This window comes from Neomonachus schauinslandi, chromosome 7 (assembly GCF_002201575.2).
Source record: "Neomonachus schauinslandi chromosome 7, ASM220157v2, whole genome shotgun sequence".
Lineage (NCBI taxonomy): Eukaryota > Metazoa > Chordata > Mammalia > Carnivora > Phocidae > Neomonachus > Neomonachus schauinslandi.
This window is the reverse complement of record NC_058409.1, coordinates 145,039,653-145,060,373: the sequence shown is the minus strand read 5'-3', so window position 1 is coordinate 145,060,373 and position 20,721 is coordinate 145,039,653. Positions and strand designations below refer to the sequence as shown.

Genomic DNA, 20,721 nt, shown 5'->3' with positions numbered 1-20,721 from the left:
GATAAATGAAGAATCAGGGGTTAAAAAAAAAAATTAAGTCCCTACTATTTTGAGGGATTAAAAAAATAAATGTATTTAAGGACATTTGCACCTGCTAAGGAGTAAAATTATTTAAAACATTGGCCTGCCTTCAGGTTTTTAAGTGTTTCACCTAAAGAATTAAAGAAGAAACATTCTCACAGTATCCTACAAGGTGTATTATACTAGAAATTTCCCATTCCAGCCTTAGCTGTCTGAAAATCAGCAATATCCCTCCTATCTGAGGGAAGAGTTTTAAGTCACAAATGCGGTATTTAACACATGTAAAGATAAATGCAGCCATATCTGAACAGGGTCCCCGAATGTCTTTGAGTTTCTGTGAAATAACCCAGGAACAAAGAGCCTGATGAAAATGGCCGAAGGTACCACCAACCTCAGGCAGGTGATGAAGGCTCCCCGTGCTGTCTGTATTAGCTACCAATTTCTAAGTAACAAAGGACCCCAAAACCTAGTGGCTTCAGACAACAGTAAACATCATCTCACAGTTTCTGTCACAATTTGAGAGCAGCTTCACCTGGTGGTTCTGGCTTACCGTCTTTGATGCGGATTCAGGCTTGGTGTCCGGGGTACTGCTGGGGGACCTGCCTCCGAGGTGGCTCCTCACATGGTTTGCAGGAGTCCCTACTGTTGGCTGGAGGCCTCAGGTCAGCATCACTGAGCCTGCTCACAGGTGACTTGAGTGACCTCACAACATGGAAGCTCGCTTCCCCAGATCAAGGGATCCAAGACAGAGCCAGGGGCCAGCTGCAGTTCTTTTATGATCTAGGCTTGCAAATTCATTGCTGTAATTCCTGCAGCATCCTCTTGGTGACACAGATCAGCCCCACCCAGTGGAGTGTGGATGATACAAGAGAGTTAAATTCCAGGAGGTATGGGTCTCTCTGGCACCATCTTGGAAGCTGACTACCACACTGTCAAGGCAAAGGATAGGAGAAGCAACTTCAAGCGCCTTCCCAGATCATCTAGAATATATTTGCGGTGTCAAATTAAATTTAAATTCACAAAGTATAGTTAGGACTCTAAAATAACTTAAATACCTAAACTTAAAAATGTAAAAGCATACATAAATTGCATGGCATACCAATTATTTTTATAAGAAATAGGAAAACATGACATTTTCATCCTGGACAGGATAAGCAGAAGCAAAGAAGCAGACATGGTAAATGGATATTGCGGAGAGTCCAGTCAATACCTGAGGGGTTTTGAGGGAGTTTTTTGGATGAGAATTATTAGGTTTGTAGACAGTAAAGATCTGTTAACTTTTAGTTCAGCTTTGGCCATTCATTCAAAAAAAAAATATTTATTCTCTGTTACTAACATATCCTAGCTCTTTACTCTCTGAGGATGATAATAATGTGAATAATCATTAGGAGGAGAGGAATTTCTAGATGGAAAGGTAGCAGCTATCAGCTGCTTTCCGAATCTTCAGCATCTTCCTCTGAATCCTGCCACTAGGGCTGAAGCATTCACAAACCCATCCCATCTTTGAAAATAACCACAGGTCCCGGAATTCAATGCCACCATCCAATTCTGAAACCTGCCCTTTCTCCCTTTCATAGCCAAGATTCTAGAAAGGTTCCTCACTATGTGACTAGTCTTCCCTGTTTTCTCTCCCTCCTCAAATCCTCACCTTCTGCCATCCACCCCCACCATGTCACAGAACTCATGCTTGCTCAGTTCGCGAACTGCCTTGCTCCCAGATCTGAGTATGACTTAGCCTCTGCATCCTTGTCTCTGACAGCTCAGTAGGGTTGGCCAGTTGACCTTGCCCTCCTGCTTAAAGAATTCTCCCTCACTGTAGACTCCATGACATCATACTCCTTTTCTCCTCTTACCATGTCCTTGCCATTTTCTCTTCCCTAAATCTAGCCTCTCTGTAAAGGAGTGTTTTCAGAGCTCTCTCCTAGCTCCTCTCTGTTCTCTCCACTTCTCATTCAGGACTTTAATTACCATCTGTGTGAAACTAAGGTGCAGAAGTCAGCTGGGGCACCTGGGGGGCTCAGTCAGTTCAGCGTCTGACTCTTGATTTCAGCTCAGGTCATGATCTCATGGGTCATGTGATCGAGCCTCTCATTAGGCTCCACGCTGGGTGTGGAGTCCACTTGAGATTCTCTCTCCCTCTCCCCCTATGTCCACTCACCCTCTCTTTCTCTGTCAAATAAATAAAAAAATCTTCAAAAAAGGGAAAAAAAGGAGGAAAACTCAACCATAGCTTTCCATACTCACTCACCTAATGTATATCTTCCTCTTGGATGCTCCACTTACACCCCCATCAAACTCAACACAACCAGAGTTGAACTGGCCATCTTCCCCTTCAAGCTTGTTTTGATTTGTTCAGAGCTAGGTTTGAGCCCCCTTATCAACCAGAAACTGGGTCTTCATCCTTGATGCCTCCCTCTCCTAGACACACTGCCCACCATATCTAATGTTCATCCAACATACCTGGTTCATCCTTCCTACATTTCTCCCATATCTGTCCAGTTCTCTCTATTTCACCTGACGATACCATCCACAAGGCTCTGGATGAAAGGGCTATGATTCTAACTGACATGCCTACTCCAGGTTGCTATGGCCCGAATGATCTAGGTCGGGTACCTGGATGATCCCACAGAGTACGCTGCTTCCTCTCCTATAACCGTTTGCACATTGCATCACAATTATCTGTTTACATTTTGAATCTTCTGGCTGCCAAGTAACTTTTGGACCGTCGTATGACATTTACGGCCAGCCTATCTGGGGGCGCCTTCACCCACTACGAGGTTGGACCACTGGCAGCATGGTGGGGTTTGTCAACAAGAAGTGGGTTCAACCGTCCATTCACACATTCTCCCTCCCAATGCTGCCTTGGATCAGACACTGTCTCTGAGCTTTTTCCTCTTGGGCCAGGCTCAGCTTCTGTGATCCTTGCTGCTACAGGGTGCTATGGGGGAAATAGGGAAGGTCTGATGGCACCATCTGAACAGAATGGAGAGTGCGGAAGCCCCTGCAGCCCTGATTTTCTTGGACCAGAGAGTTTTCCCCCAGCTTTTGTCATCAGCAGAGGACCAAGTCTTTCCTCCAAGGTGAAGCCACAGGCCTTGTGCTTGGCACAGTGAACAGGGTGCGGCCAACAGCAGAGAGACAACTGTTTTCTGCCTAAGATCAGGCAGGCCAGTGCCACGTTACTTTTTTTATTGTGGCAAAATATACATAACATAACACAGTTTTAACCATTTTTAATTGTCCAGCACAGTGGCGTCAAGCACCTTCCCATTGTTCTGCAACCATCACCACCATCCGTCCCCAGAACTTTCTCTTCATCCCAGACTGGGAGCTCAGTACCCATTCAGCAGCAGCTTCCTTCCCCCACTCCCACCTCTGGCACCCACCCTTCTAGTTCCTGTCTCTGGGGTTTGACTACTCTAGGTATCCCATGTAAGTGGAACCATACAGTATTTGTCCTCTTATGTCTGGCTCATTTCACCCAGCATCATGTCTTCAAGGTTCATCCATATTGTATCATTTGTCAGAATTCTATTTCTTTTATTTTTTAAATTATTTTTATTAACATATAATGTATTTTTTTGTTTCAGGTGAATTCCATTTCTTTTAAAGACTGAGTAATATTTCATTGTAGTTATATACCCTGTTTCTTTATCTATCCATCCCTTAGTGGACATTTGGGTTGTTTCTACCTTTTGATTATTGTGAATAATGGTGCCATGGACATGGGTGTACAAATACCGGTTCGAGTCCCTGCCTCCAGTTCTTTGGGATGTATTCCCAGCAGGGGACTTGGTGGGCCATCTGATCATCCTGTTTCATTTGTTGAAGAACCACCATACTGTTTCCTAGAGTGGCTGCACCATTTTCCATTCCTACCGGCAATGCGCAAGGGTTCCCATTTCTTCACATCCTTGACAACACCTGTTACTTCCCATTTTTTTGATAATGGCCATCCTAAGGGGTATGAAGTGGCAGTCAGTTTTGTTTCAGGGTATATCTTAAACCATATTATCTGAATCTCCAACTGCTGGCAGGAATTTCAGGCATCTTTGTGAGGCCTTTATACAAATCAGAAGCATGTTGTTGTATGGAAAAGTGATAAAGCACATCCTGGTGCTGTGTTTCCCTATGCTGGCCCTTGAAGGTTAACAAAACACAGATGTGACTCGGAGAAATCTGACGTCCATCCCACTAGCATGTACATCCCATGGAGGGAAGCTTTTCCAGACTTGTCACCAGCTAATTCCCCCACACACGCACACATACGCACTTATTATCGCTGTGATTGGACATTGCTTGTGTCCTTCCTTATTTGTTTAATGCATCCCCCCAACTACACTCCAAGCTTGAGGGAGGTGCACCATGTCTGCTTCATCGTGGCAAGGCATAAGTCATTCAGAACCTTTTGTTAAGTACTCTTTCTTTTAAGAAGATTGTTATTCTTTCTTCGAATCAGTAAAAATAGAATTTGCTTTTATTATTTGGCTTCCAGTACTTTAGGAATTCTTATAATGTAAATGCATGTAACAGTGCAGACAGAAGCATAGTCCATTGATATCTGAGTTATGCCAGCATAATGAGCTCTCAGGACAAATACCACATCAGCCAGGGAGGGAGGGACAGACTGGCCGTGAGGGAATAAAGGTGATCAGTTAGAATAGACTAGAATGGACAGAGTGCGTCATGTGATTTTTTTCTTCTCCCATTTTAATTATAAAAATTCGGCATCAAACAAAAAACATATTTAATGGGAAAGTTTGGCAAAATGTTTATGTATTTCCTACCCGGGGGATGACATTTTTCTTGTAAAATACTAATATAAATGTAAAAAACAATATACTCTTTTAAGGGAAAAAAGTATCATTACTGCTTAACAAATATGAGCTTGCAAACGCTGCTCCCTTGTCCGCACAGTATCCTGTATGCTGACATTGTTGGCTTCACCCGGCTGGCCAGTGACTGCTCTCCAGGAGAATTGGTCCACATGCTGAACGAGCTCTTTGGAAAGTTCGACCAAATTGCAAAGGTGAGTAGTAGTGAGTCCCTTCTTCTTTGAGAATTTATAAAATCGTGGCTTCCTTTTTCTCCCGTCCCTTATCAAGTCTTTGTTTTTTTCATAGAGCACCATTTAGGACTGGTGTTTATAGATTTGTAGGGTTTATTTGCCATTGGGCTGTGATGAGCCTCATTTCTCAGGGTTGAGAAATGTTGCAGCGTATAATTAGCACAGGTTTGCATCTATTTTTAACATTTCTGCTTATAGAGAGCTCAGCGCACATACAGTAAATACACTCAAGATGGTGAATTTAAGATGCACATCCCTCTGCCGGGTGCTGTCCTAAGTTCCTCTTTTTAGGCATTTCCGTGTCAGGAGTTGGAAACATGATTGCCTCTCATCCAGTTGTAACTATTCATGTATTCAGCACCCTGGGAGAACCCCTAAAGTAGGATGCATGTTTCCCACCCAAGCCCTTTACTAACTCTTGTCTCATTGGTATCCATTGGCTCTTTTGCCTCTTAAACAGAAACGTTAAGTTCCGTATTTGCCGTTCCTATGCTCATGGAGAGGAAATGGTGATAGGCGATCTAAAACCATGCTAGAACTTGCATATTTACTGGAACCGTGAGGGTTGCTGGTGGGAATAGTGATAAAAATGATTTCCTCCCTTGCCAGCCCTTTACTTCCACCTCATGAAGCATTACCGGTCAGCCTCATTCTTTCTTCGAATTATTTCCAACAAAAAATACTTCATTATGCTTATTAAAATGAATTATTTATATATGGAAGAGAGAGTTGGTTCCAAATTTAGTTCCCTGCAAGATTCATCTCATTTTAAACCATACAGAACATTCCAGGCAAGCCTCTTAGGAATAAATGATGTTCACAGGGTCACTCCTGGGTCAGGCTCCCCAGGAGGTGCCTTCGGCTGCCTGCCTGACCAGGATGGATCATTGGGGATTTTTAAAAAAGCAGTTAGAGTATAGCACTGCTTTCTTTTTTTTACCAAACCAAAGGAAGAGGTTGAGTTTTTTGGGTGCTCATTTTTAGAAAAAGATGATTTAAACTTAAATAATGTCTTAAAAGTTTGAATTAATAAAAGGTCATTTTTGTCACATTAGGAGGAAACATCCCAATCTTGGCAGGTGACAGCATAGCTCCAATATTAACGTGGCCTTCTCCCTCTGTGCAAGTCTCAGTGTCTGAATGTCCCCTTTTTATGAAGACACCAGTCATATTGGATTGGTGACCCACCCTACTCCTGCATGACCTCATCTTAACTAATTATACCTGCAATGAGGTCAAGTTCATACTGGTGTTAGGCACACCAGGTGTTAGGACTTCAGTATATGAATTTGGGGAAGACAAAATCCATTGTTTATAACAGAAATACTTAGTGTGACCTTCTGTTCCTCTCTGATGGTTTGAACAACAGAATGTCCGGGCAGTATCAGATTATAGCCTAGGATGGCTTGGTCCATCCATTGCTGGTCACAGAGGGAGCATGTTTTGGGAACTAGTTTATGCCTCAGGTTTAAATAACAGGGAGGTGGACAGCATCATAAGCAAAGAGATAACTCAGCCAATTGAGTAAATTCTACATAAAGCACATAACCAAGCTAAGGAACCCAAAAGCATTCACTTATTTTTTAATCTTTTAAACCAGTTTATTGAGGTATAATTGACATATGAAAAACTGTACATATTTAATATATAAAATGTAATGAGCTTAAGGATAAGCATACACCTGGGAAACCATCACCACAATCTATTCAATAAACATATCCACCACATACAGGTGTCCCTCTTGCCCTCTTTATTTATTATTAATGATGATGATGATGATGTGACTAAAACACTTAACATCAGCTCTGTCTTCTTAGCACATTCTGAAGTATACAGTACAGTATTGTTAACTATAGACAATGTTATACAGTAGAACTCTAGGACTTACTCATCTTACATAACTAAAACTGTGTGCCCTCTGGCCCATACCCCCCATTTTCCCCTTCCCTCAGGCCCAGCAACCACCAGTGTACTCTGCTTCTGTGAATTTTACTATTTTAGATTCCCCATCTAAGTGAGATCATGCAGTATCTATCCTCTGGATGTCCTGAATAAAGTCAGGCTAATTTCACTTAGCAAACCAAGTTAGACAGCACATTTAAAGGACCGTACATAATGACCATCTGGGATTTATTTCTAGGATGCAAGGATGGTTCAACACACAAGTCACTCAACATGATAGACCACATTAGCAGAATGAAGGGTAGAAATTACATGATCAGTAGATGCAGAGAAAGCATTTGGTGAAATTAAACACCCTTCCATGATAAAAACTCTTAACTGATAACATACAGAAGAAACTTACCTCAACAAAATAAAGCCATATGTGAAAAGCCCATAGCTAACATTATATTTGATGGAGGAAAACTGACAGCTTTGTCCCTAAGATTGGGAACACAGCAAGGATGCCTGCCCCCACCACTTCTGTTCAACATAATCCTGGAAGTCCTAGCCAGAACAGTTAGGCAAGCAAAAGAAATAAAAGCCATCCAAATCAGAAAAGAAGTAAAATTATCTCTGTTTGCAGATTACATGACCTTGTGTGAAGAAAACCGTAAAATGTACACAAAATCTATTAGAAGTAATAGACAGGGCAGGGGTGCCTGGATGACTCAGTTAGTTGGGTGTCGATTCCGATTTCAGCTCAGGTCACAATGTCAGGGCTGTGAGATCGAGCCCCGTGTCTGGCTTGGCACTCAGCTGGGAGTCTGCTTCTCTCCTTCTCCCTCCGACTGCTCCTCTCTCCACTCGTGTGCACACTCTCTCTCTCTCTCTCTCAAATAAATAAGTCTTAAAAAAAAAAGAACTAATAGATGAATTCAGTAAAGTTGCAGGATACAAAATCAATGTACAAAAACCAGTTGCATTTCTTTATACTAGTAGTGAAGTATCTGAGAAGGAAATCAAGAAAACAATCCTATTTACATTATCATGAAAAAGAATAAAATACTTAGGAATAAACTTAACCAAGTAGATGGATGACTTGTACTCAGAAAACTGTAAAACATGGATGAAAGAAATCTAAAAAGACACAAATAAATAGAAAGACATCCCATGTTCATGAGTTGGAAGAACTAATATTGCTAAAATGTCCGTAATACCCAAAGCATCTACAGAGTCAATGCAATTCCTACCACAATCTCCATGGCATCTTTTCCAGAAACAGAAAAGACAATCTAAAATTCATACAGAACCACAGGACACCCCAAATAGCCAGAGCAGTTTTAAGCAAGAACAAAGCTGGGGGCATCACACTCCCTGATTTCAAAATGAATTACGAAGCTACAGAATCAAAACAGTATGAGACTGGCATTAAAAACAGACACACAGACCAATGCAACAGAACCAAGGGCCCAGAAATAAACCCATGCATATATGTATATGGTCACCTGATCTTTGATAAGTTTGCCAAGAATTCACTTTTGTTAATCTTAGTGTGTTCTAGATTCAGAATATCTATTTAGGAAGTATGGGATGGAAGCCCTACTAGTATGTAATTGTTTGCCTTTTTACTTATGAGATTTTTAATTAGGAATTACTAAGCAAATCGTCTGTAGCACCATAGATAAGTGTGAAAAAATGCCCCAGCTTGTGCACTCTCTATCACACAGGGAATGAAATATGCAAAATCTTCAACAAACCTAACACGTACTTAAGAACAAGAAAATCTTATGTTTGGGGCGCCTGGGTGGCTCAGTCATTAAGCGTCTGCCTTCAGCTCAGGTCATGATCCCAGGGTCCTGGGATCGAGCCCCACATGGGGCTCCCTGCTCAGCGGGGAGTCTGCTTCTCCCTCTCCCACTCCCCCTGCTTGTGTTCCCCCTCTCGCTGTGTCTCTCTCTGTCAAATAAATAAATAAAATCTTTAAAAAAAAAAAAAAGAAAGAAAATCTTATGTTCATTTTATTATTTCAGATTTGTTCAGTTTATGTATAAGCCTGCATTAGTGTTAAGAACGATAAGATCTGTGTTTGGCACATCTTCGTGTTTTTTTGATTCTTTGTCTTTTGCCTTTTTTCCTTTCCTTTTTTTTTCCCTTAGTCACGAGTCTATAAAGTAACTAGAAAAGTTAGAAGTGCGTGTAGGATTAATGCATATGAATGAAGCTAATCTCAATATCATAATATAAAAACAACCCAGCCAAGAAAAATAATGAGTTCCACTTCATATTAAAACAGTTTAACCTAAGGTCAGAATTAAGTTTTAAATCGCTTGGCAATGTTGAATGGTGGCTTATTGTATTATGGAGATGTTTTTCAGAAGCTATGTTCTCAGGTAAGAATCTGCCTCAGCTTTAAAATAAATGAAGAAAACTATGAGCATAGTAGGGGATGACATACAATTCTAATTCCAGTCAAGTTCTGATCGTCATTCACTGTCCTGGAAGATTCTGCTCTGCATGGGAGATCTCATTTCGCCATCAGTGCTTGGGATATTTGGGCTGGAGAGAATGATCCTGTCATTATACTATTCTGCTACTGTTAAGAGTACATCATTCCAGGGCGCCTGGGTGGCTCAGATGGTTAAGCTTCTGCCTTCGGCTCAGGTCATGATCTCAGGGTCCTGGGATCGAGTCCCGCATCGGGCTCCCTGCTCCTTGGGAGCCTGCTTCTCCCTCTGCCTTTCTCTCTCGCTCTGTCTCTCATGAATAAATAAATAAAATCTTTAAAAAAAAAAGAGTAAATCATTCCAGAACATTCTCTCTGCTTTCCTTTCCTTCCCCTTTTCCTGATTCTTCCTGCTTTGGCAAATAGGCGTATGGGTGAGGGTGGTTCATTCTTGTTGGGTCATGAAGGGAAGCCCAACCAGGGCTCATTTCTGTCCCCACAAACCCTAGGTCACTGCGATGCTATCAGTAGAACTAGCATTTGATGATATTCAGAAAATCTAAACCACTGTATGAGTGCTGAGTGTAACTGAATGCTATGATTTCTTCTTCCAGGAGAATGAATGCATGAGAATAAAAATTTTGGGAGACTGCTACTACTGTGTGTCCGGACTCCCTATATCTCTCCCGAACCATGCCAAGAACTGTGTGAAAATGGGGCTGGACATGTGTGAAGCCATAAAGTAAGTGTAAGGCTTAGTAGGATCCTTTTTAACTGCTTAAGAATCTCAAGTTCTAATACTCACTCAGAACTGTTTCTGTGTTTCTGTCTACTGGGATTAAAAACATTATTGAGCCTTTAAATAGAAGTGTGCAGAGACCCAGCTATTGGCATGTGAGTAACTCAGTCCAAAGTAAGACTTCTGGAAGTGTTTTGTATTGTTATGACTAGCCTTGGATTATGTAGCCTTGGATTACAGCAACACCGAGGTAGAAATCTACGGGCAAGGAGAAGGTTGGGTTATTTCCAAAGTGATTTTTTTTTTTTTCATTTAAATATCTTCTCTAATCTTAAGGAAAAAGGTCTGTGCTTTTACCATATAACAGTTTCTTTTTTTTTTTTTAAGTTTTTACTTAAATTCCAATTAGTTAACATACAGTATATTAGTTTCAGATGTACAATTTAGCGATTCAACACTTCCATACAAACAATTTCTGACAAACAATATGGCTACACTCAAGTTGTCAGGGAGAAGGTAGTTTTCACCACCAGATTGCAGTTCATATGAAATTCCAAAATTATTGCATCTCGTCAAAAATTTTCACCTCTATAAATTTAGTTTCAGTTTGTATACATAGAGTATGTTTTCTGTATTGTATTTACAGTTTCTTTTATCATAATTCTGGAGAAGCCATACTTATGTCGAATAATGTTACAGTTGACAAGTACTAGATAAAAGTGTAAAGTACAAAATTAATTTTTGTTACCAGTGCCATAATGTAGTTCTTCAGTAATGCCCGTGGTAGAAGCCAGAATATTCTTATAAATGGTAAAAGCTCTTGTTGGTTGATTATATGACTGAAGGATTTTAGTGTATTGGGGTTTTTGATTGCCTATTTTAGTCAAGTGATTTTACCCTATCCTGCACACATTTTTGGTCTAAACAGGACAGGAATTATGTGGTTGGTGCTCTATTTCTTTGTCTCAGTGGTAGAGTAAATGGGGCTCTCAGTGGGAAGGCAGCGAGCCCAGCTGTCACGGGCTTAGCCACCGTGTATGTGGGTCACACGGTGAAGTGAACTAAAAAGATTTGTGGGTGGCTTTTCCAGGGCTGTCCAGGGATAAACAGTGAAGCCCACACTGCCTCCAGTAAGTGTGGGAGATCTCAGTGGTCCAGGGCCTCTAGGTCGGCAGTGGTGACCACAGACCACTGTGGACAGATCAGCCTTGGGAGGCAAGTGAATTAAGTGGAATTGAAGAAAGAACAGAGATGGGAAGTTTAGTCAGTGTGGCCTCCACTTCCCACATGAAATACATTGTGTGCAAATCACCTTGTCCCCCTGCTTCTTCCCCAAAGTAACTCATTTGTCTTCTCTGACATGAAAAATATTTTTACTTTGTTTCAGAAGTAATTAACTATTTCCCACTCTGGGTCCAGACAGTGTAAGTGAATTTAATCAGTAAAACTAATAGGTTTTCTCAAATGTATTACCTGCCCCCAGAGGCACTCTCGGTGTGGGTTTCCAGCATGGAATGAAAGGGGTTCTGGTGGGAGAAAGGGCTTTTTTAATGTACTTATTATGCACATCAATAATATATCGGATTACTGAAGTTTGATTTCTGCTTTTGGGTCAACTGCTTCCCAGTTCTGTTTACGTTATTCCAGCACGTTGAAGAGCCCTTAGGAGAAAGAATACTTACGTTCTGCCCACTGGCACATCACCAGCTCATCAGTAATATTTTTTTCTGTTATATTTTTTTATCATGGTAAAATAATACATAACTATTGCCCCCTAACATTTTTACATATACAATTCAGTGGCATTAAGTACATTTAAACTGTGCACAACCTGCACCACTGTCCACTTCCAGGACCTTGTCATCAGCCCAGACAGAAACTTCATACCCATTAAGCAATAACTCTCCATTACCTTCTCTTCCCAGCCCCTGGCAACCCCTTTTCCACTTTCGGTCTCTGCGAATTTGCCTTTTCTAGATGCGTCATATGTGTGGAATCACACAATATTTTTTGGTTAGTGTTTGGCTTATTTCACGAAGTATAATGTTTTCAAGGCTCATCTACATTGTGGAATGTGTCAGCACTTCATTCCTTTTAATGGTGGAGTAATTAATTCCATTGTATGTGGATACCACGTTTTATTTATCCATCTGTGATGGATGCAGAGGTAATATCTCCTGTGTCCAGAATCTCAGCAACGTTAGAAGATTTGAGGAAACTTTCAAGGACTCTTGCTTGTAACTAAACTTATCAAGTCAGGCAATGGTGGTATGTCTCTGTGCTCTGCACTCATTGACCAAGGGTGTCCACATTCTCTCTCTGTTCTAAATCACGTGTTCGGCTCCTCTGCATTTGACACAGTGATCAGTATTAGGTTGTTTTCTTGTACTTCCAGAATAGGGAGGAACAGAGAGGGCATCTCAGCAAATGTCAGGGATTCTTTGTTCTTCTAACATACAGGGCAAGTATTTCCACTCACACGTGTTGAACCATAAAATGAGGATGAATATGAGAATTCTAATTTTTTAAGGTAGTGGAGAGAAAGAGTACACTTGGAATTTCTCCAGATTACCTCAGGTTTTTCCTAGGATCTGGGAACACTTGGCTGTACTTTTCCTCCGGGTTTGGACCCCCACACGTGTTCAGCACCTCATTCTCTGTTAGCTAAAAGACTGACACAGAGCACGTCAGTGGTGGTTTGGAATATTCCCAGTGCTTAGAGAGATTTTTTTTTTCCCTGTCATGAAAATGTAAACTGTTCTTAATCGAGGAGGTAATATGCAGAGCCCTGACTTTGTAAGTGATTAGGGTTCCTCTTAAACTGGGAAGATTGTCTTCTATTGTCACAAGCTTTAAGCAACTATTTCGATATTTTTCTATAGATCACACAGGTTGCATCCAAATGCATTAAAACATGTGGTCAGTCAGTTCATCTGAACCCTTGATCAACCCATTTTTTCTAAAAAAGACACAAGGGACATGGAGATGGTTTTAAAGAGGGTATTATGTGAAGCACAATAAGTCAGAGAAAGACAAATACCATATGATTTCACTCATAATTGGAATTTAAGAAACAAAACATGAACATAGGGGAAGGGAAAGAAAAATAAAATAAGATAAAAACAGAGAGGGAGGCAAACCATAAGAGAATCTTAACTCCAGAAAACAAACTGAGGGTTGCTGGAGGGGAGGTGGGGGGGTGGGGTAACTGGGTGATGGGCATTAAGGAGGGCATGTGATGTAATGAACATTGGATGTTGTATGCAACTGATGAATCACTGAACTCTACCTCTGAAACTAATAATACAGTATATGTTAATTAAATTGAGCTTAAAAATCTTTTTAAAAAACTCAAATCATTCACCAGTCAGTTCTGTCAAAATGGCCAACTATGGAGTATGTCATCCACCCTTCTTTCCCTCTTGATTTTCTACTGACCATACTTGGTCAACAGAAATGTCATGTGGTTGGATGTGGTTCAGTAACAGAAAATCTTAAGAACAATTACAGGTTTGATGGCAAATTTTTCAGGATCATTATCTCCCAAAGACAGAAGCACAGTAAAATCCTTCGGAAATGACCTGTGTCAATTAGGAAACTTCTCCAAGTGTCCATGTTGCACCAAACCCCTGATGGATATATAGGCATGTGTCTTCGTGGGGCTGACTCTCTGAGGGCAGATGTGGACACAAGCAGGGAAAGCTGAGTACACTCAGGGAGGCTAGAGCACCAAGGAGGGGTGCCCACATCAACCTAGAAGGAGGGACCAGAATGAGGTGCCTTCCCAGATGAGGTCATGCCTCAGCCACTGATGGAAAACCAATGCCAACTGGCCACGTGATGCCAGTGCCCTGTCAAGAGAGGGAGGCTCAGGGCAGAGGGCAGCACAGAGAAGAGCCATCTTGAGCAGAGGCCCAGAGTTGAGGACCATACGGTGCCCAGGCAGCCATAAGCCGATAGAGGACGGAGCAATAAGGGGCAGCCCTCCAGGGTCATGTTGAGGCTCTGCCCATCGTGTGGGCAGGAGTGAAGGGTCTGGAGGACTTGCATGGTACCAAATAGGTTGTGACTTTTTTGTGAAAAAGCAAAACAGGATGATAGGGAAGGAGGAAGGGATGGGAGGAGAGGGGGGGGGGGGGAAGGGAACGGCTCTGTAGATTCCTTTTCTAGGAGGGCATTTCTTTTTACATTGTGGATCCATTTCTTCTTGTCATTTCTTATCACTTTCAGCATGCTCAAGTGATGTCAATGTATCATTGAAGCATGACATCCATGCCAGTGGCATTTTGAGATGCTTATTTACTGCGGCCCACACCTGGTAACCTCCGCCCTGCTGGGTTGTGATCAATGTCTTCACTTCCCTCCACATTTGCTCTGGGGCAATCCTCTCCTGACCTCCCTGCATACTTCTTCTGCAGTAATATTTTATTGATAAATACATTTAGTTGGGAGAAATAAATAAGCTTTTCCATTTTCCATTCAAAGAAGTTCTTCATTTGTCTCTGTAAATGGGTTACTGATTGGGTCCTAAAGTATTTTTAAAACTATTGTTTTCAATTAGTTTCTTTTTAATGATACCTTCCTTATGCATGATTAAAACTTTTTAAAGAGTTTTGTTGTTGTTGTTTTTGTTAAAGACTGTGCAAAATGAAACGCTTTAAACTCATGGTTAGTTTTTTTTGAGAAATCCCTATTCAGGCTGAAGTCATTAGGCTCACAAATACGGCGTATTGTCTCTTATCGGGCAAAAATATTCACTGGGGACATGCATCGTGCTAAGTGCTAGAATCATAGATGGCATCTCAGACTGTTTCTGATGGTGCAAGGCCATGTCTCTTGATTCTGGTGTGAGAATTCAGAGCAGGTATCAGCACGTGATAGGTGAAAACCCAAAGCTACAGCCGAAATGCTGCATCAGCTCCAACAGTGTGGCGTGATGTGGCTGTCGTAGCCAGGGCCTTGGAGCTCATGGCTTAGTCTGGGAGCAACCAGAAAGAAAATGCCTTTCTCTTGGCCCAGAGCAGCCATCTTCTGCCACAGGAGGGAATCGTGACTCTATTTCCAAAAGTCTGAAAAATTCTGAGTAACACAGTGCCCTGAAAATTGGCCAAGAGTCAAAGGAAGAAGAGGGTGTTTCCAGATGGTGATGCTTCTCTCCTTCTCTTCAGGAAAGTGAGGGACGCCACTGGAGTGGATATCAACATGCGCGTGGGAGTGCATTCTGGGAACGTCCTCTGCGGGGTGATTGGTCTGCAGAAGTGGCAGTATGACGTGTGGTCCCATGACGTGACCTTGGCCAATCACATGGAAGCTGGAGGGGTCCCTGGGTAAGGCGCATCTGGATTTCTCTTTTCAAGCTGTGGACACGGTTAGAAATGCCAGGCGATTGGATTAACAACCGACTGCAGGATACCTGGTGGTTTCTGACACCTCTCAGCACCTGGTGATTCCTGCCCAGCGGCCCCTTACATTAATTAGATTAACACGAACTCTCAAGTCTCAATTCTACCACCCCAAGACCCATGGTCAAAGACTGTGGATACTGGATCCTGAATTACTTGTATTTATTTGCAAATGTGTGAATAGTGACCTAGGTGAAAGGTGTTTTATCATGCAGGGCAGATGTGGCATTTCTCTATTACTGGTGACCTCTGAAGCCAGTATTATTGAAATGAGCAAACTGTACCATCTCCCTCCAGTTAGAAGAGCGTATTTCAGACAAGAGAATTTTGATGCACATGCTATAATTTGGAAAAGCGTGGAAGCAAGCACTGAGAAAGAAAATCCGTACTTTTATACACATCAGCACACTCCCTAAAATGCCTTTGGCACGTGTTTCAAAAAATTCACTCACACAACAGAACTTCCTTATGGTTGAGTTTTATTTGCCATAATTCACCACACCCACCATGCGGGTTTCTGTTAGTGCAGAGAGGCCCTAAATGTTAGTGTCTTGTGACCTCTGCGAGCATCTTTCCAAAGCCCTGTTTAATAAAATATAAACCTGTATTATAGTCCATTTTACCAAGAACATAGAGCCTTTCCTTCCTTTGGGGGAGAAGAAATTATTTCTAAAATCACAAGTAAATAAGAAAAACCTTCATGTTTATCCTTACCTATCTTGATTGTGGTTTTAAAATGGAATTTCAGACGTGTTCACATTTCTTCTGTCACCCTGGAACACTTGAACGGCGCTTATAAAGTGGAGGAAGGAGACGGTGACATAAGAGACCCATATTTAAAACAGCACCTGGTGAAAACCTACTTTGTAATCAACCCCAAGGTCAGTACTGTAAAGAGTCTCTAATTACCCTTTGACTTCTGTGGTGAAGATAGAAAGGGGCAAATTACAGATACAGATAAGTGTTTTCAGTCAAGAATCCGTTGAATGCTTTCCTGGTCTTTGCCCCTAAAATGACCTTAGAATGCATATGGCAGTTTGATTATGGCACATGTTTTATAATCATAAATTAAAATATTTATTAAAGGAACAGTTGCAGTGAATTGCTTGCTCCTATGATAAGGTTACTGTCTGTATGATGGGTTATAAGTGTTAGTCAATGTATGTGTTAGTCCACGAGGCTTCTGGAAGTCCCTCCGTGTGCCCACCCTGGCAACTGGGAAATTACATAAAGACAAAAAGTTTTGCTCAGGGCTTCAGATGATAAAAATCTAATTTGAGATGAAGTAGGATGAACATAGAAGAAGAAGGAAAGGAAGAAATTTCTAAACGATTAACCACTAAGTGTCACTGTGCAGACATGGTTAACTTTGAGGCAGTAAAATCCTCCGTTACCTGGAAGACGTGCCAGGCCACCGAGAGAGTTAGGAGCTGTCTCTTACTCTGTTCATACCAGATGTCAGGCTCAAGCAAGGGCTTCTAGCTGTCATCTCTCATAGCCCTTCTCCAATTCCTGCCAAATGAGTGCCACTGCTATTTACGGATTAGGAATCTGCAGCTCCCAGGGGTTCTGTAACTTCCCCCCAGCTCACACGGCCAGTAAACTGTGCAGTCTATCAGCAAGAAACACCTCTGAAATGGGGCGCCTGGGTGGCTCAGTTGGTTAAGAAACACCTCTGAACTGTCAAAACCAGTCTCGCAGAATCAACGAGGTCAAGGCCATGGATGCTCACCGGTGGTAGCCTCCCTGAAACTCCCAAGTTCACCTTTGGAGACACACTACCAGCTCACCTGACAGCTGATCTGGAGACAGGCGTGTGTCAGTCAGGAAGAACTCGGGGCTATAGGCGGAAGGAGGAGGCCAAAAAAAAAAAATGTATACAGAGAACATTGTGTTCCGGCAAAAACACCCGAACACAGATTCCTAAGACCATTTTGCATCAGAAAATGGCCCTGATCTCTAGCAACTGCCCCTTTAAACCACAGTCATCAAGAAAGATTTGAAACAGAGCAGCCTATCTCGTTTAAGAATTTACTTTGTAAAAAATGCTCATTAAAATGGCTATTATTTTTTCCTAAGTTTAAATTACAGGTGTCTTTTGCTCTCTGGGAATAAACCCACTCAGTTCAAAGAGCTCGTAACACTGGAAGCCAATCACACTGAAGGAGGGAGGGCAGAAGCCGTGAAGAGCGAGGGGGCGAAGGGAGGAATCCCAGAGTCAGGGCGAGGGAGCAGGCAGGAGAAGGTTGGCCCCTTTGATGTGCCGGGAGTAATGCTTTGTTTCCCACCCCAAGGGAGAACGAAGGAGCCCTCACCTCTTCAGGCCTCGCCACACCCTCGATGGAGCCAAGATGAGGGCATCCGTGCGCATGACCCGGTACCTGGAGTCCTGGGGAGCGGCCAAGCCCTTTGCACACCTGCATCACCGAGACAGCATGACCACGGAGAACGGCAAGATCAGCACCACGGTAAGCTCTCCCTGTGCCCCGCGGCGCCGGAGCGCCTCCGAAGCTTCCCGAACGCAAAAGGCCGGCATCTCGAGCCAAAATACCGCTGGTCCTAGTGAAGACCCCTTGCAAACAGCTGTCCAGTGTGAATGAGGGCCAGGCTCGGGTCGCCAAGGGTTTGAACCAGAGTGATTTTGTGTGATAACTTTATAACCCGGGACCATTTGATTTACTTGTTATTTCATTCAGTCATTAGCAACTGAATACAGTTGAACTTTTTTTTTTTTTTGTCCTGGCATTTTGTTTGTTTGCTCTCGTGAAGTAGAAAGCCTGGTCATCATAATCAAAGAGCAAGTAAAGGCGTGATGTCCTTGCAGGTTGAATTGCCACATCCGGTCTGTCTTTTCACTGCGGGCGTGTTCAAGCCTTGTCAGCGGCAGCGAACATTCTATTGTGTAGCTCCTGACTTACCTCACTGCACCTTCCAACAGCTCATCAGGTGCCAGAGCTCCTTCCCACAATAAGATGGCTGAAACGCAGACAGAAAATAGAAAGACCCACAGGGGGCACGAAGAGTAACTACGGCAAAGCACTTAGAATAATCCCAATGGCATTGTTAGATTTTTAAAACGATCTCTGAGTAAAATTTCATGTATAATGTCATTAATTGTATTAGGGATGCAGTTGAGGCAAAAAAGACAATGGAACGTTACCTAGTCCTCATCGGCTGATGAGAGGAGACCCATCAGGTTGTCAGCTGAAAGCGAACTTTTCCAGTCTCCCTGCGCCCCCGCCTCCCAGCAGCCCACCGTGATGCCATCCACAGTCTTGTTTTGACTTTGTTAGATCTCTCCTCTCAACTTCCCTGGTGTTTTTTCTGAACTAAAAAGTAAATGTGATCTGTCAGAAGACCATATCCATTGGTCGACCAGGGAGCCCGCCAGGACGTGTCCGAGAGCAGTTTGCCATCTGTTGGGAAGAGAGAGACCATAAGCAGCAAACAGGCAAACAGATGCTTCACCAGCTGAGCCACCCAGGCACCCCCAGTATAGGATATCTTAAGAAAATCCCAAGGCTTTGTTTAGTACGAGAAGCCCATACAACTGTTACTCGGCTGTGTCCCGTACTCACTTTGAGAAAGACCCCAGCATCATTCTTATTAATACATTCCAGCGTCAAGCAGTGTCATTGCCAAAAGTTATTTCTTTTACTGAATCTCCTGTGCAGAACTGCACTACTCCTGATTCAGCGTTGATAGAGCTGGTGAATAATGCATTATTTTGCTTTATGTAATATGTGCTTGCTTCAGCAGCACATAGACTTTATGTAACAAGACTCGGAGTCTAGTTATTTTTTTTATTTTTTATTTATTTTCTATTTTATTTTTTTAAAGATTTTATTTATTTATTTGACAGAGGAGAGAGAGACAGCACAAGTAGGCAGAGCGGCAGGCAGAGGGAGAGGGAGAAGCAGGCTCCTTGCTGAGCAGGGAGCCCGATGTGGGGCTCAATCCCAGGACCCTGGGATCATGACCTGAGCCGAAGGCAGACGCTTAACCGACTGAGCCACACAGGAGCCCCTAAGTCTAGTTATTTTTTAAAAAAACACCTTCCCTTTCACAGAGAAAGACAATTATCATATGGTTTCACTTATTTGTGGAACATAAGGAATAGCATGGAGGACATTAGGAGAAGGAAGGGAAAAATGAGGGGGGGCGGATTGGAGGGAGAGATGAACCATGAGAGACTATGGACTCTGAGAAACAAACTGAGGGTTTTCAGAGGGGAGGGGGGTGGGGGGATGGGTGAGCCCGGTGATGGGTATTAAGGAGGGCACGTACTGAATGGAGCACTGGGTGTTATACACAAACAATGAATCATGGAACACTACATCAAAAACTAATGATGTACTGTATGGTGACTAACATACCATAAGAAAATAAAATTTAAAAAAAATCACTGGGCTAAATACATTCCTAATCTAACACTGGAGATGAAAGTATCTTCGGAGCCACTTGAAGCAGCTTTGTTTCAACTTTTATTTTAATTTCCACCACAAATGGATAAAAGTGGATCTTCTGGGGTTTTTTTAAGTGTGTTGAACATTTCACAGCATGTCCCCCACTAAGAAACCCTCATCAGCTTCTCTGTCTCTGTCCTTTTTCAGAAGCTACCAGCACTCATGTGTTGGTTTGTTGTTTTTGATCAATGAGTCGTGATTTTACATACTTTACCAAGGGCACCAGTTTCTTACCAGCCTAGTTCAGGGATAATGCTTGACTGTAGATTTTGCGGTGATGTTTGTGTTTTAAAGCACTTTTTAATATTTGTCTGATTCCAGACAGGATTGTAAGATGTCTACAGTAACTAACAGTTACTTGCAAGGCCCTTATTTGAAATCGTATCAGCAAATATCACGATGTCAGTTTTAAAGTTCCAGACAACAATCCTGATATTCCCAACATCTAGAGTTTATAGATGACACCAACATTCTAAGTATCAACTGTGGTTTTCATCTTCTTCGCATTTATAATTAAGCTCCTCTTCTCCACGGGGGTAATTGTTACCTAAATGATGCCTTCCACAATAAAAGAAAAAATGTTATACATGATTATCACTGCAACATCAGTCTCTGATGTATGTGTTTAGAAACTAACAACCTTTTTTTTTGTTTTTTTTTTTTTTGAATAGGATGTGCCAATGGGTCAGCATAATTTT

At 42.2% G+C, this 20,721-nt stretch overlaps 1 protein-coding gene across 1 annotated transcript in view; it reads left to right on the top strand.

Moving 5' to 3' along the window:
* Positions 1-20,721, top strand: part of ADCY2 (adenylate cyclase 2) — a 399,704-nt gene that overhangs the window by 281,029 nt on the left and 97,954 nt on the right. The window contains exons 6-10 of the mRNA XM_021702488.1: positions 4,939-5,050; positions 10,031-10,158; positions 15,324-15,482; positions 16,306-16,438; positions 17,852-18,025. Coding sequence (XP_021558163.1) covers positions 4,939-5,050; positions 10,031-10,158; positions 15,324-15,482; positions 16,306-16,438; positions 17,852-18,025 — 706 coding nt within the window. The remainder of the gene's footprint in view (positions 1-4,938; positions 5,051-10,030; positions 10,159-15,323; positions 15,483-16,305; positions 16,439-17,851; positions 18,026-20,721) is intronic.